General features: G+C 41.0%; 1 protein-coding gene across 2 annotated transcripts; it reads right to left on the bottom strand.

Moving 5' to 3' along the window:
* Positions 1-6,973: 6,973 nt before the first annotated feature.
* On the bottom strand, positions 6,974-14,559 carry LOC106604217 (uncharacterized). Of its 2 annotated transcripts, XM_045717899.2 has the most exons (4): positions 13,894-14,559; positions 12,459-12,554; positions 11,306-11,916; positions 6,974-7,594 (listed from the first exon to the last, which is right to left on the bottom strand). In XM_045717899.2, the coding sequence occupies exons 1-4, from the start codon at positions 14,084-14,086 to the stop codon at positions 7,328-7,330; spliced, it is 1,167 nt and encodes a 388-aa protein (XP_045573855.1). In that variant the 5' UTR covers positions 14,087-14,559; the 3' UTR covers positions 6,974-7,327. The 2 variants fall into 2 exon arrangements, with proteins under 2 accessions (XP_045573855.1, XP_045573856.1); XM_045717900.2 differs by lacking the exon at positions 12,459-12,554 and having other exon boundaries at positions 13,894-14,557.
* Positions 14,560-17,178: the final 2,619 nt, after the last annotated feature.

Here is a 17,178-nt window from a genome sequence, read left to right as displayed (position 1 = left end):
TGAAACGCTTTATCGAAAGAAGTTCATTATTCAAGTGTTATAAATACATAATACATGCATTATAAATATTATAATTGTAATATTATAAATACCAGTTCAATCTGTACTTCAATGCACATCCGTTGTGAATTATAAAAACAGAGGAAGAAAGACGTGGCGAGAGGTGTAAAAGACAGAAAGAGAAAGAGGTAAAAACAGAGAAGCAGGGAAGACAGCATATGATTAATGAATCACAGCGCTATCCTAATATTCTCTTAGTTCTGATGGATTCTGGGTACTAACACCTAAACATGGGATAGGGTTAATTATTAGGTATCCTATTGAAATATTGAGTGCTTTGGTTTAGAGGGTCTACACCAGAAGTTAATGGTTATCTGTAGGAAGAAGGTATATAGTGTGTGCAATTAAGCTTGGAATGTGCTGAGTGCAGGGAAAGCGATTACATGTGGCAGGCATTGATAAGGGGAGAGAGCTATGGATTAGTGATGAAGGGGGTCCAGGTCAGGTCTTGTTAAGGGAGAAAGAAAAGGTTATGGCCGTATTACTTAGTTTCCTGCCTAGCAGTAAAGATACAATGCTTGTTCAGATGTGTAGGAGGAGACTCAACCTAGGAGAAATGGTTAAATATCAGTGCTTGTGTGAACAATGTCTTTGTCTAATGCAGAAGTATTGACCCTCTGGGAAGAATAAACTCGGTTTAAGCTTTCATAGTGTCTGTTGAGTTTTTACTCTGAGAATTAGAACCTAACAGTTCATCACAATTACATACGTGTCTCTAGTAGTGTTTCCTAACCAGCCTTGGGCTCCCAGTCAGCCCAAAGGTTATCTTAAGAAGGGAAGGGAAAGGGGGACACCTGGTCAGTTGTACAACTGAATGCATTCAACTAAATGTGTCTTCCGTATTTAACCCAACCCCTCTGAATCAGAGAGGTGCAGGGAGCTGCCTTAATCGACATCCACGTCTTCGGTGCCCAGAGAACAGTGGGTTAACTGCTTTGCTCGGGCAGAATGACAGATTTTTACCTTGTCAGCTCGGGGATTCGATCCAGTAACCTTTCGGTTACTGGCCCAACACTCTAACCACTAGAGCGGGTGAGGTGGCGATGACGGGATTGGGGGTTGGCATCCTCTCTCACATCAAAACATACGTGCAGACGAAAGACAGATGGAGAAAGAGAGAGCATATTTAAGCCTTGTGTTTTGTCTTTATTCTAACACTGTCAGGCATCATAATCTTCAGGAGGTGAAATGCAAAACTGACCTTGGATCATTAACTCTGGGACTACTGCATCTCTATCTGTATTTCAATGTCAAGCATCTCTTTAATAATACTTCCTGTTGACCCGACCAAGTGACCTCTCACCTCTGATCATGCTGTGCCATCTATGTAGCCAGTTCAGATGCGGCAGGGGTTCACCGACACAGCTGATATAACCCTAGAGGATTTAGGGAGAAGGGGGGAGAGGGATGAAGTGAAGGAGAGAGACTGTTATTGAGAAAATAAGGTAGTTAAAGAGACATTGTTCAACAGGAATATGTGTGTGTGGCCTCACCTGGTGTCCACACTAAGTGGCTGCAGAGTACTTTATACTGAAAAACATGCACAGACACACGAGGACCAACAATATAGCGTAGTTATAGAAATAATGAAGTGTCTTACTATTCTCCATGGTTGGTCCTCTTGCCTATTCTTTGAAGGTGGAAGGAGCCACAGTTATACACCTGAGCCTGCACAACACAATCCATCAATCAGATTGATACATGAGTGTGTAGGTGTGGGTTATAGGGTGTCTAATTGTTCTAAATCTTTTCAATATGGGTGATTTAAAATAGCCTGTTTTGTTTTTGTACAGACATCACACCCTTACCTAAACAGCACCCTCACCTGAGAAGTAGAAATCAAGGGGAGAGAAACTGGGAATTGAATAACTGCAGTTGACAGTGACGTAAATGGAAGAATACTGTTATTTCAATGTGGATGTCTCTTAAAATAGTATTTGGTTGTACATAGTGTCGTCTATGGTGTTGCCAGGGAACAGAACCCTCTTTGAAGAAGTAGGAGGTGAAGATCTCCCCCACACGAATTGCCTCTCGTTCTGCGTTGTTGGCCCCCATGCTTGAAACATCCTGCAGAGCAGCAGACTTCTCCTCTGGCACACGAGGGGCGAGCTGCAGGTCCCCCCTTGGTCCTCGTGTCCATCCTCATGAAGTTATGCAGGACACAGGTAGACCTCATACACACCTGAATTCCCCAACGAGGCAGTCCCAGATGGCCCTGGTCACCCAACTGTGCTGTGCCCTACATCGTAACTGTAGGAAATTGTTTTGTAGGAATCACCACTTGAAAGGTATTTGTAGGAATATGGAAGATAATGTAATTATTATACTTTCACATCACCAGGTCATTGTGGATTACTAAAGTATAATATCTCATATCAAATCACGATAACATTGGATAGAGAGATGGATGTGTACACACATGTTCATGTGTAGCATGTGACAACAGCAGGATCATATCAAGGATAGCATCAATATGAATACATAAATACCACTTGAAGATTGATGATGAGTTGATCATTTGATTCAGCTGTGCAGTGCTAAGGCAAAAACAAAAATGTGCACCCCTTTGAGTCCCCAGGACTGAAAACCACTGCTCTTCATTGGGACCTCTTAATTTGCAGACAGGCTTTCACAGCTCTCTGTATCTGAGGACAGAAAACCTCACAAGAAACACTTTCTCACTAAAGCAGCAGTCCACTGGCACACTCTGATAATAAAATGTAACAAATGCAGCTCTGATCGGTTAGCTCACAGTGGTAAGGTGCCAAGTTCCTGACATCTATTGCCGTCTAAGTTTAAATCACCCATTACCTTGAAAATTAAGATTAGAGTGGCCTTTACTGTCCCCAGCACAAGTTGCACCTGTGTAATGATCATGCTGTTTATTCAGCTTCTTGATATGCCACACCTGTCAGGTGGATTAATTATCTTGGCAAAGGAGAAATGCTCACTAGCAGGTATGTAAACATATTTTGGGATCTTATATTTCAGCTCATGAAACATGGGACCAACACTTTACATGTTGCATTAGTAGTATCAGTATATACCTTCGCTTAGGCAGTGTCAGAGGAAAGCCCATAAAATTGTCAGAGACTCCAGTCATCCAATCTATAGACTGTTTTCTCTGCTACCGCACGGCAAGCGGTCCCGGAGCTCCAAGTCTAGGACCAAAAGGCTCTTCAACAGCTTCTACCCCCAAGCCATAAGACTGCTGAACAATTAAGTCGCCACTGGACAATTTACATTGACCCCTCCCCCTCCCTTTTGTACACTGCTGCTACTCACTGTTTATTATCTATGCATAGTCACTTCACCCCTACCTACATGTACAGATTACCTCAACTAGCCTGTACCCCTGCACACTGACTCGGTACCGGTGCCCCCTGTATATAGCCTCGTTATTGTTATTGTTATTGTGTTACTTTTTATTATTACTTTTTATTTTAGCCCACTTGGTAAATACACTGCTCCAAAAAATAAAGGGAACACTTAAACAACACAATGTAACTCCAAGTCAATCACACTTCTGTGAAATCAAACTGTCCACTTAGGAAGCAACACTGATTGACAATACATTTCACATGCTGTTGTGCAAATGGAATAGACAACAGGTGGAAATTATAGGCAATTAGCAAGACACCCCCAATAAAGGAGTGGTTCTGCAGGTGGGGACCACAGACAACTTCTCAGTTCCTATGCTTCCTGGCTGATGTTTTGGTCACTTTTGAATTCTGGCGGTGCTTTCACTCTAGTGGTAGCATGAGACGGAGTCTACAACCCACACAAGTGGCTCAGGTAGTGCAGCTCATCCAGGATGGCACATCAATGCGAGCTGTGGCAAGAAGGTTTGCTGTGTCTGTCAGCGTAGTGTCCAGAGCAGGGGCGGAAATCCCGGGGGGGACGGGGGGGACACGACCCCCCCATCCTGGGAAAAATATGATTTGTCCCCCCCAATATATCACTGAAACATAACTATGTAATTTAAATAATATTAATAATACGCAATGAAAGCAATTGTGAAGATTATAGACACTTAATAGCGCGTTTTTAAGTTTCAAAAGATTGCGACCCCCCCCCACCCTTTGCCTCACAATGGTTTGATCCACTGCCAGTTCCTTAGTTGGCAAGGTAACAGAGGGGTCGTATCTACTGTCTGAAAGGCACTCAATGAACGTAACTGACGTGAGGTTAATCTAGTCAATACCGCACACACACTAGCTGAATATGCAGAGCTAGCGCGCAAATATTAACTATTAAGCTAGCTAGTACCTATTACATTTATGTGGCATCGTCAAAGATGGAATCTTTGCTATTGTCAATTTATTCCAAGATCAGCATGCAGATGATGTAAGTTAGTGCTTCAAAGTCCTTGTGATAAGGTTAGCGATAAACTGAAGTCCAAACTGAACAGAACTACACTCTCTTCTACCATTGTCTTAAATATATCTAATGGTCTCGTTGCAAAAGCTAAATTGTCGCAAGGGAACTTTTATTTATTTATTTTATTTCACCTTTATTTAACCCGGGTAGAAAAGATTATAGCAAACACCACTGAAACTGAATTGGTGCTCGCTAGCTTTGCAAATTCAGCTATTGTTGGAAGCAAGCCAATATGAAACAAAATATTAAAATTACAAAAGGTTGCAGCATATGTTGTGTAAACGGTGAACTCATACAGCTGTCAACTCTTGTCATTTTAATCCGTTTCACATTTGCTAGCTACCTTTTAGATCGAAGCCCAAATAGAATGATAGAAGATGATAGAAGCCCATCTCCTACTGTAAATAACCTACACACTGTGTGTGTCGCCAGCCAGCCAGCCAGGTAGAAAAATGGCAGAAAAATAAAAGACGGACATCAGAGTATTTTTCAATACACCAAAACGCATAGTAAGAACCCTAGTAGCCTAATATCTCAAAGACTAGTTGATAAAATGTTCATAAGAAAGAAATGAAATTCTAATGGAAATGTTTCACAATGATGTCATTAGGCAGAGCAGGCAACAGATGGCACACAGACAGCAGAGTTGGGGACAGATATGCAGGGACAGACTGGCAGAGACAGGGAGTCTCAGGTAAGTTTGTTGAGTCTTTGTTTGGCAACATTATGAAAGGTTCTCAATTTTTTTTACTTGTAAAATAGGAACATAATTGGAAAATGCCATGGATACCCCCACTCTCAACTTAAACTGGTGACTGAACTAAGATTTGTTAAAGGCAATGGTATTGCTGTTGTGATTAGTTGTGTAGTTTTGGGTACCGGTAGTTAGGAGTACGGCAAACACCTTATTTCTTTGGTTGCTCAATATACATTTACCATATTACAATGTAGGCTATGTGTTACAGCACTACTTTTGGTGTCCCCCTCAGGAATTGCTCTTGAGAAAATTTCATGTAATTGTCCCCTCCAAAGTTGATATCAGATTTTCGCCCCTGGTCCAGAGCATGGAGGCGCTACCAGGAGACAGGCCAGTACATCAGGAGACGTGGAGGAGGCCGTAGGAGGGCAACAACCCAGCTGCAGGACCGCTACTTCCGCCTTTGTGCAAGGAGGAGCAGGAGAAGCACTGCCAGAGCCCTGCAAAATGACCTCCAGCAGGCCACAAATGTGCATGTGTCTGCTCAAACGGTCAGAAACAGACTCCATGAGGGTGGTATGAGGGCCCGACATCCACAGGTGGGGGTTGTGCTTACAGCCCAACACCGTGCAGGACGTTTGGCATTTGCCAGAGAACACCAAGATTGGCAAATTCGCCACTGGCGCCCTGTGCTCTTCACAGATGAAAGCAGGTTCACACTGAGCACATGTGACAGACGTGACAGAGTCTGGAGACGCCGTGGAGAACGTTCTGCTGCCTGCAACATCCTCCAGCATGACCGGTTTGGCGGTGGGTCAGTCATGGTGTGGGGTGGGATTTCTTTGGGGGGCCGCACAGCCCTCCATATGCTCGCCAGAGGTAGCCTGACTGCCATTTGGTACCGAGATGAGATCCTCAGACCCCTTGTGAGACCATATGCTGGTGCGGTTGGCCCTGGGTTCCTCCTAATGCAAGACATTGCTAGACCTCATGTGGCTGGAGTGTGTCAGCAGTTCCTGCAAGAGGAAGGCATTGATGCTATGGACTGGCCCGCCCGTTCCCCAGACCTAAATCCAATTGAGCACATCTGGGACATCATGTCTCGCTCCATCCACCAACGCCACGTTGCACCACAGACTGTCCAGGAGTTGGCGGATGCTTTAGTCCAGGTCTGGGAGGAGATCCCTCAGGAGACCATCCGCCACCTCATCAGAAGCATGCCCAGGCGTTGTAGGGAGGTCATACAGGCACGTGGAGGCCACACACACTACTGAGCCTCATTTTGACTTGTTTTAAGGACATTACATCAAAGTTGGATCAGCCTGTAGTGTGGTTTTCCACTTTAATTTTGAGTGTGACTCCAAATCCAGACCTCCATGGGTTGATAAATTGGATTTCCATTGATTATTATTGTGATTTTGTTGTCAGCACATTCAACTATGTAAAGAAAAAAGTATTTAATAAGATTATTTCTTTCATTCAGATCTAGGATGTGTTGTTTAAGTGTTCCCTTTATTTTTTTGAGCAGTATATTTTCATAACTCTACCTGAACTGCACTGTTGGTTAAGGGCTTGTAAACAAGCATTTCATGGTAAAGTCTACACTTGTTGTAATCGATTCGGTGCATGTGACAAAATGTTTGATTTGATTTTCCACATTGTTGACACCTAAATTATTTATCCCTTGTATGAGTTCTCATATGACATTTAACCCTTAGATACCCAGACCCAGTTGTCCTTGCATGAAAATGAAGCTGTGATTAGGAGACCCAAATAACATATTCCATATACTGTAACATATGTCTCTTTTAAATACAAAACACAGAAACCACTCAGTTTATCAAATCTTACAGCTTTATTTCAATGTGAACCAAGTATAACCCTGAGTTAAGTCCTGAATTGCAAAAGAAACGGCAAAATCTTCATAAATACACAAAATCTCAAATAATAATTCATAACATACTTGACTCTGATAAAGACAGAAGAGAGTGTGTGAGAATCAATGTGTAACATTGGGTTTAAATACAACAATTGCAATACAATGTCATAAAACCATTGAAATATAAACGTTCATCATGAAGCCTGACTCATTACTTCTGAAATCCAAGTTCTAAAAGAAGCATCATATATATGAAACAAGTTGTTCATGTTGTCAGTGTGTCATTATTTCTGCATTGTAAACATCTTGCACTAAGGCATGTGGTACAACTTGTAGCAATTTCTCTCAAAAGTGAAACACAGTCTTACGTCACATTTCTGACAGAGGGTATTCGTTACATTTTTCTGGCAGACTTTGCAGCGACCCCGGGTTTCACACTTCACTGGCCAGTGTTCAATTTGATCCGTGCGGACATCATCAGTAACTCCAGTACGGCCCACTTTGGGTGGCTTTGGAGGGTGTATGGCGTCAGCAGCTGGACGTCCTCTTGTATTAGCTTGGTTCAGGCCTGTGGCAACCTAACCAAATAATCACACAATATCATCATTATTATTATCATGAGTTACTATTATTATTAGCAGTTAATCACTGTCGTCATAGTGATGAATGCAAAAGCATCTTGAACAGTTGAACGTTTCTTGGGTGGGATGCTGAAAGAAGATGAACACGTATGAAATACAGCCAGCCAGAGTGTACACACAGACACACACACACACACACACACACAGACACCCAGACAGAGACACACACACACACACCCAGACAGAGACACACAGACACACACACACCACACACACACACACACTACTTTTGAGATGGTTATTGTTCAACCAGTCTGAGAATGCATTGCGTGACAAATTACTGGGATTTATCAAACTTGCATGCAACATATACGCATGTTGTCATTGATAAATCATTGCCAAACTAATTTGCTGTATGATATAGAGATGTTGGAACTGGGCCATGACAATTTCAACAAAAAAAAGCGCAATGGCAAATTTGATCACATTTCTGTAGGGTTTTTTTTAAATCTAAAAATCCATGCTGCCTATAGCTGGTGCCAATCACTGGCCGTGCATTCTGCAAGATTGATTGTCTATTTGAACAATTTAAAAGTAAATGCTACAACCCACACTTTTATGAAAAAGACAAATTGTTGTTCAATATTTAACTTCAATACATGATTGTGTTTCTATCTCCTGCCTTGGTATAGGCTCTGAGATGAAAGGCTATGATGTCACGTTCCTATCGCACAACAATGCTGTAGCATATCCATATTGTCAAATATTTTAAATAGGCTATGGGTCTATTTACTTTCGAGCATTGTTGGCTATTGAATGACCCACTTCAATTTGCATACCGCCCCAACAGATCCACAGATGACACAATCTCTACTGCACTTTACATTGCCCTCCTCTACCTGGATATGAATGGACAGGGTAGGCAACAACACCTCTGCCACACTGACTCTCAACACAGGGGCCCCTCAAGGGTGTGTGCTTAGTCCCCTCCTGTACTCCCTGTTCACTCACGACTGTGTGGTCACGTACAACTTCAACACCGTCGTCAAGTTTACTGACAGCACGAAGGTGGTAGGCCTGGTCATGGACGAGGCAGCCAACAGGGAGCAGGTCAGAGACTTGGCTGTGTGGTGCCAGGATAACAATCACTAAGGACTTAACATGGTCCACACCAGAGGATGGAAGTGGAGCTGGAGTGGAGCTGGAAGTGCAGCTGGAGTGGAGCATAATTTGGCTGGAGCGTGGTGGATAAATTATTATTTTTTTTAAAGTGGAGCGTCTGCCCATTTCAATTTTGCTCCGGTACCGATCAGCCACGAGCTCTGGGCATTTTCCATTTCCTTCATCACTGTTCTGTTGTAGTTATTTAGCCTACCCACCACTAATGCGCAGAGATTTTGATATGAGTCGACCAAGAAATAGGTCACAGCCGTGGTATAATATATATAGCCAGACAACCAATAAGCCCATGCAGCAACACTGGAGACGCTTTGATTTCTATAAAAGCTATTGTTAAAAAAGAGAGAAGTCTACGTTTGTAACAGTGAAAAAGTTGTCTATCAACTGTAAAATGTGAGCGCAACAGAGCCAGTTACAACTGAAGTATCTGATCATCAATATATTGGAGAAATTGCCAGTTGTTTTAACCCAGCGTTCTCATATCATCATGTAGGTGCTGGTTCAATAGCCTACATGTTGTTGGAATGTTGAAGGTTCTTGCGATTGCCTACTTCAAAAACAAATGGTACATAGTCACAAAAGTAGATGAGGAGTTAAATGAATTTGGAAAGGCAGTATTTTTTTCCCTTTTCCCCAGAGACATGTCCTGTAATATGATTATGATTTAGTCCTATATAATAATAGAGACATGTCCTGTAATATGATTATGATTTAGTCCTATATAATAATAGAGACATGTACTGTAATATGATTATGATTTAGTCCTATATAATAATAGAGACATGTACTGTAATATGATTATGATTTAGTCCTATATAATAATAGACATGTCCTGTAATATGATTATGATTTAGTCCTATATAATAATAGACATGTCCTGTAATATGATTATGATTTAGTCCTATATAATAATAGACATGTCCTGTAATATGATTATGATTTAGTCCTATATAATAATAGACATGTCCTGTAATATGATTATGATTTAGTCCTATATAATAATAGACATGTCCTGTAATATGATTATGATTTAGTCCTATATAATAATAGACATGTCCTGTAATATGATTATGATTTAGTCCTATATAATAATAGACATGTCCTGTAATATGATTATGATTTAGTCCTATATAATAATAGAGACATGTCCTGTAATATGATTATGATTTAGTCCTATATAATAATAGACATGTCCTGTAATATGATTATGATTTAGTCCTATATAATAATAGAGACATGTCCTGTAATATGATTATGATTTAGTCCTATATAATAATAGACATGTCCTGTAATATGATTATGATTTAGTCCTATATAATAATAGAGACATGTCCTGTAATATGATTATGATTTAGTCCTATATAATAATAGACATGTCCTGTAATATGATTATGATTTAGTCCTATATAATAATAGAGACATGTCCTGTAATATGATTATGATTAAGGACTTTAAATAGTAAAAGTAAAATCAATATATGATATACCAACGGCAAATGCATCCGTTTTATCATTAGGATTACATTGTCTTTTTATTAGCCATTATTATAATTTCCATCAAACCATTTCCACCAAAATAACATTTGCTTGCAATACAGTTGATCAACCACTAGGAGTTGTGTATATGCATGGGGGGAGATGCGCACACTTCCTATCAAGTTTAAAACTGATGAATGCCAACCTTTGTGGGAAAACTGGCGCATGCTAGGTTTAGAGAATGTTTTGTGCCCACACACTGAGAAACGAGGCCCCAGGTGTTTAGCGACACCGTGACATGCCACACCAGGCGTTAACAGGTTAAGGTGTACGTTCTGTGTGTAGTATGTCCTACATTGATTGCACCAATATGGTTTGTCTCCTGTGTGACTCCTATGTATTGTGTAATCACTATTCTTAAGAGAAACATTTGCCACAATCATGACAAAAAATGTTTTCTTCAGTATGAGTTTGTAGGTGACCTGTCATACTTTCTGTAGAACATACATTTTTTCCACACACACACAACACTGGCATTCCTTATGCTCTGTGTGTGTTTTTCCACACACACACCACACTGGCATTCCTTATGCTCTGTGTGTGTTTTTCCACACACACACAACACTGGCATTCCTTATGCTCTGTGTGTGTTTTTCCACACACACACACAACACTGGCATTCCTTATGCTCTGTGTGTGTTTTTCCACACACACACACACAACACTGGCATTCCTTATGCTCTGTGTGTGTTTTTCCACACACACACCACACTGGCATTCCTTATGCTCTGTGTGTGTTTTTCCACACACAACACTGGCATTCCTTATGCTCTGTGTGTGTTTTTCCACACACAACACTGGCATTCCTTATGCTCTGTGTGTGTTTTTCCACACACAACACTGGCATTCCTTATGCTCTGTGTGTGTTTTTCCACACACACACACAACACTGGCATTCCTTATGCTCTGTGTGTTTTTCCACACACACACACAACACTGGCATTCCTTATGCTCTGTGTGTGTTTTTCACTAATTAAACAAATATTTCACACACCTTGCAAGAATAAGGAGCAGCATACGTTTTCCTAGAGGATGTCAAACAGGGCAACATTGTGGCCGTCCTGCCTCCAGCACTGGTATGGAACCTTTCTCCTTTCTCTATCTGTTCTCTCTTTGATTCCAGTGTCTTAGACCCTGATAGCTGTCCTCCACTCTCCACCTCATCATCACTTTCCATGTTTTCACTCTGAGCTGCAGAACAGTCTGGAGTTACTGCAGAGAGGGGCTGAGAGTCACTGGCTGGTTCTGATACTCTGTAATCATCTCCATCAGGTTCTGTTTTGATCTCTATAGATGTGTAGGTGAGTAGAGAGTCCCTCTCTCTGTCCTCCACAGTTTGGGTTTGGTGAAGATGTGAGGGCTGAGATGGGTTCTCCTGATCACAGTCACTTTCCACACAGGGAGAAGTGAATATGGAGTCTTTGGTATCAAAGGGCCCTAGAAGCTGCTCTTCCTCTTGACTGGTCTGTAGTTCCTCCTGTTCCTCTTTAATCTGTGTGGGCACTGAGTCCTCCTGAATCAGACTGGGGCTCCACTCCTGCTCACAGTGCTGCTGTTCCAGGGGAACCTCCTCTTCAGATATGAGGTGAGTGAGCTGGTGGGAATCTGATGGAGAAGTATAAAGTTACTTAGAATTCAATGTTAAAAATGCTACTTAGCTATTTGATCACTTCCATATTATTGATTAGGACATCTTTATAGAGTCAACATTACAATTGAAGCTCAATTCTTGTATTAACTTGCTATCAGTTTTCTATCAGTAAGTTGAGCTAATACAGAGGTAGCCTGAATAGATTCCGACCCTAAACTTGCTATACTGCTGTCGGACCGGCTTCCTGAGGGACAAGAGAGAGAAAACAAGTTTTGATCAGTCATGGAAATAAATGTGCTGAAAACGAATTGGCTCCCTTTTTAAAAAGAAAATGGAGAAAAGGATATGGAGTTTTGGTGAACTAGCAAAAAAAAAAAAAAAAGCTATATTGTCAAAACGATGCTATATAATAATAAAAAATATTGTGATATGTAACTATATCTCTTTTCCCCATCACTAACGAACTACCAACTTAGCTGGATCCTTCATTCGAAACATATGCTTATGCCCCTGATTAGCAATAAATAATTTTTCAAATAAAAAAATATACACTTACTGTAGCAGTTTTGCACAGATCTATATGCTGTGTGTGCCTCCAGTTGACGAACTACACTTCTTCCCCAGTTATGCTGACAGACAGGTGTTCGGACAACTAGATAGATAATTAGAACAGGTGTTCGGACAACTAGATAGATAATTAGAACAGGTGTTCGGACAACTAGATAGATAATTAGCACAGGTGTTCGGACAACTAGATAGATAATTACCATAGGTGTTCGGACAACTAGATAGATAATTAGAACTGGTGTTCAGACAACTAGATAGATAATTAGCATAGGTGTTCAGACAACTAGATAGATAATTAGAACTGGTGTTCAGACAACTACATAGATAATTAGCATAGGTGTTCGGACAACTAGATAGATAATTAGAACAGGTGTTCGGACAACTAGATAGATAATTAGCACAGGTGTTCGGACAACTAGATAGATAATTAGCACAGGTGTTCGGACAACTAGATAGATAATTAGAACAGGTGTTCGGACAACTAGATAGATAATTAACACAGGTGTTCGGACAACTAGATAGATAATTAGCACAGGTGTTCGGACAACTAGATAGATAATTAGCACAGGTGTTCGGACAACTAGATAGATAATTAGCACAGGTGTTCGGACAACTAGATAGATAATTAGCACAGGTGTTCGGACAACTAGATAGATAATTAGCATAGGTGTTCGGACAACTAGATAGATAATTAGCATAGGTGTTCGGACAACTAGATAGATAATTAGCACAGGTGTTCGGACAACTAGATAGATAATTAGCACAGGTGTTCGGACAACTAGATAGATAATTAGCACAGGTGTTCGGACAACTAGATAGATAATTAGAACTGGTGTTCGGACAACTAGATAGATAATTAGCACAGGTGTTCGGACAACTAGATAGATAATTAGCATAGGTGTTCGGACAACTAGATAGATAATTAGCACAGGTGTTCGGACAACTAGATAGATAATTAGCACAGGTGTTCGGACAACTAGATAGATAATTAGCACAGGTGTTCGGACAACTAGATAGATAATTAGCACAGGTGTTCGGACAACTAGATAGATAATTAGAACAGGTGACCGACTATGTCTTCCATCTGTCTTCCGTAAAAAAAAGAGCTGTAACATGGAGATATGGCCGTGGGAACACTACTAACCCCAATCCTATGGTGTATAGTCATTTTGGAAATAGTTTGTTGATATGAAGGATACGTTCCTTATGTTTACAAAAACCGTACCGCAAGCGATGCGTTTTAATGTTAAGAACGAGAGTCGGGGCTCTTATTAACACAAGTCCAATGACCAGAAGATACTATCACTAGGCTGCAGCAGCAGTTAGCGTCTAGAACTATTAACGGGGTCCGACACCAATGCAGCTGTAAGCGACTGTAGGGTCGGAATCTATTCTGACAAATACAGTAGCTAGTCAATACAAACCTGCTTTGTGTAACTTTATCTCCGGGTTGAAAACCAAATCCAACAGTCTTCGCAGACGGTTATTCTCCTCTTTAGAACGGGATATTTCTTCATACAACTCTACTACTGTTCTCTCGACCGCCACGGATATCTCTGCTACAGCCGCTGTTAGTCGTTCACTAACATACACGTTCAACAACTGTAGTTTAGACATTTTGAGCGGAATGAAAGTCGATAAATCCGTATTATTCTGCTCAGCCTGTAACGTTACATTTCACGTAGTCAAAATGTAGCAAGTGAGCTTCTTATTCTATGGTATAATGGTTATGTACCAGTAATAGATATAGAGATACATATTATATCAAAGACGGTACAGTATGAAGACTTGTAGGCGATGTCATGGCGACGTTGGCTAACTATGCTCATGCGCAGAAATACATCATTGTTTGGAGTAATAACATGTTCAACTACTTGGCTCGAATATAGGTTTTGCCTTTGGATTTCGAGAAAATTAACAACTAAGGAATAACGTTTCACTTCTCTCATTGACTTCTCAAACCGCGGTCTGGTCTGCTTGCGATGTTGCGCGTCTGGGTTTAGAAAGTCTTTGATGCAAAACATGTAAAAAATAAAATAAAACTATTATCCGGAAGAGAGATCAAATCTCTCACGTTTCCTTTCTGCAAATGACAGCTTCCGCTTCACCGAATGGCTTTGGCCGTGGGCGCCATCGTGTGGCCAAACAAAGTAGTCTCTCTACTGTAAAAGTCTAAACAACAAAATATGATTACGTGTCTAATGCTATATACGTTGTATCCAACCTTTCATGTTTTTTTAAAGGTAATAAGCAATGTAGCCTAACCAACATCTTCCCAAGATGAAACAAGTGTAAGCAGAACTTGGTTGAGACTTTAACTGGCTGAAATGTAATTTGCATCAATCTGCAATAGATATTATTTTATTTTATTTAACCTTTATTTAACTGGGCAAGTCAGTTAACTTGTTTGGGATAGGGGGCAGTATTTTGACATCTGGATGAAAAGTGTGCCCAAAGTAAACTGCCTGTTGCTCAGGCCCAGAAGCTAGGATTTGCATATAGTTTTGGAACTGATTTAAAACTGTTCAAATAATGTCTGTGAGTATAACAGAACAGATATGGCAGGTGAAACCCAGAGGACAAACCATCCCCCCCAAAAAAGAAATTCAGCCTACCACCATTTTCAATGGCTGTCACTTTTATTATAAAGCGAAATCCTCCCAGATTGCAGTTCCTAGGGCTTCCACTAGATGTCAACAGTCTTTAGAAAGAGTTTCAGGCTGGTTTTTGGAGAAATTTGCCAGAAATTGAAGTTTTTCTAGGTGGCTCCCATTTTGGCTGTAGTGTTTTCAAGCGTGTGAATGAGAGCTCCTTCTTTGGTATTTTTCTCTGGTAAAGACTAACGATTCTCCGTCTTAAATTTTATCGTTTATTTACGTATTAGGGTACCTAACGTCTGATTATAACCGTTGTTTGACTTGTTTGGAAAAGTTTATTAGTAATGTTTGGGATTCATTTTGTATGCATTTTGATGGAGGGAAACTGGGTAGATTATTGACTGAAGCGCACCAGCTAAACTGAGTTTTTATGGATATAAAGAAGGACATTATCGAACAAAAGGACCATTTGTGATGTAACTGGGACCTTTTGGAGTGCCAACAGAAGAAGATCATCAAAGGTAAGGCATTTATTATATCGCTATTTCTGACTTTCGTGTCGCACCTGCCTGGTTGAGATATGTTTTTCATGGTTTTGTATGCGGGGCGCTGTCCTCAGATAATCGCATGGTGTGCTTTTGCCGTAAAGCCTTTTTGAAATCTGACACAGCGGCTGGATTAACAAGAAGTGAAGCTTTATTTTGATGTATCACACTTGTGATTTTATGAAAGTTAAATATTTATAATTCTGTAGTTTGAATTTCGCGCTCTGCAATTTCACCGGATGTTGTCGAGGTGTCCTGCTAGCGGCACGCCTTTCTCAAAGTTAAGAACAAATTCTTATTCACAATGAAGGCCTACCAAAAGGCAAAAGGCCTCCTGCAGGGATGGGGGCTGGGATTAAAAATTAAATAAATAAAATACAGGACAAAATACACATCACGACAAGAGAGACAACACTACATAGAGACCTAAGACAACAACATAGCATGGTAGCAACACAACATGGTAGCAACACATGACAACAACATGGTAGCAACAGAACATGGTAGCGGCACAAAACATGGTACAAACATCTTTGGGCACAGACAACAGCACAAAGGGCAAGAATGTAGAGACAACAATACATCACGCAAAGCAGTCACAACTGCCAGTAAGAGTGTCCGTGACTGAGTCTTTGAATGAAAAGATTGAGATAAAACTGGCCAGTTTGAGTGTTTATTGCAGCTCGTTCCAGTCGCTAGCTGCAGCGAACTAAAAAGAGGAGTGACCCAGGGATGTGTGTGCTTTGGGGACATTTAACAGAATGTGACTGGCAGAACGGGTGTTGTATGTGGAGGATGAGTGCTGCAGTAGATATCTCAGATAGCGGGGAGTGAGGCCTAAGAGGGTTTTATAAATAAGCATCAACCAGTGGGTCTTGTAACAGGTATACAGAGATGACCAGTTTAAAGAGGAGTATAGAGTGCAGTGATGTGTCCTATAAGGAGCATTGGTGGTAAATCTGATGGCCGAATGGTAAAGAACATCTAGCCGCTCGAGAGCACCCTTACATGCCGATTTATAAATTATGTCTCCATAATCTAGCATGGGTAGGATGGTCATCTGAATCAGGGTTAGTTTGGCAGCTGGGGTGAAAGAGGAGCAATTACAATAGAGGAAACCAAGTCTATATTTAACTTTAGCCTGCAGCTTTGATATGTGCTGAGAGAAGGACAGTGTACTGTCTAGCCATACTCTCAAGTACTTGTATGAGGTGACTACCTCAAGCTCTAAACCCTCAGAGGTAGTAATCACACCTGTGGGGAAAGGGGAATTCTTCTTACCAAACCACATGACCTTTGTTTTGGAGGTGTTCAGAACAAGGTTAATGGTAGAGAAAGCTTGTTGGACACTAAGAAAGCTTTGTTGTAGAACGTTTATCACAAAATCCGTGGAGGAGCCAGCTGAGTATAAGACTGTATCATCTGCATATAAATGGAGGAGAGAGCTTCCTACTGCCTGAGCTATGTTGTTGATGTAAGAAGAGTGTGGGGCCTAGGATCGAGCCTTGGGGTACTCCCTTGGTGACAGGCACTGGTTGAGACAGCAGATGTTCTGACTTTATACACT

This window comes from Salmo salar, chromosome 05, assembly GCF_965601325.2.
Source record: "Salmo salar chromosome 05, fSalSal1, whole genome shotgun sequence".
Lineage (NCBI taxonomy): Eukaryota > Metazoa > Chordata > Actinopteri > Salmoniformes > Salmonidae > Salmo > Salmo salar.
The sequence above is the reverse complement of the archived record's forward strand: the minus strand, read 5'-3'. Positions and strand labels throughout refer to the sequence as shown.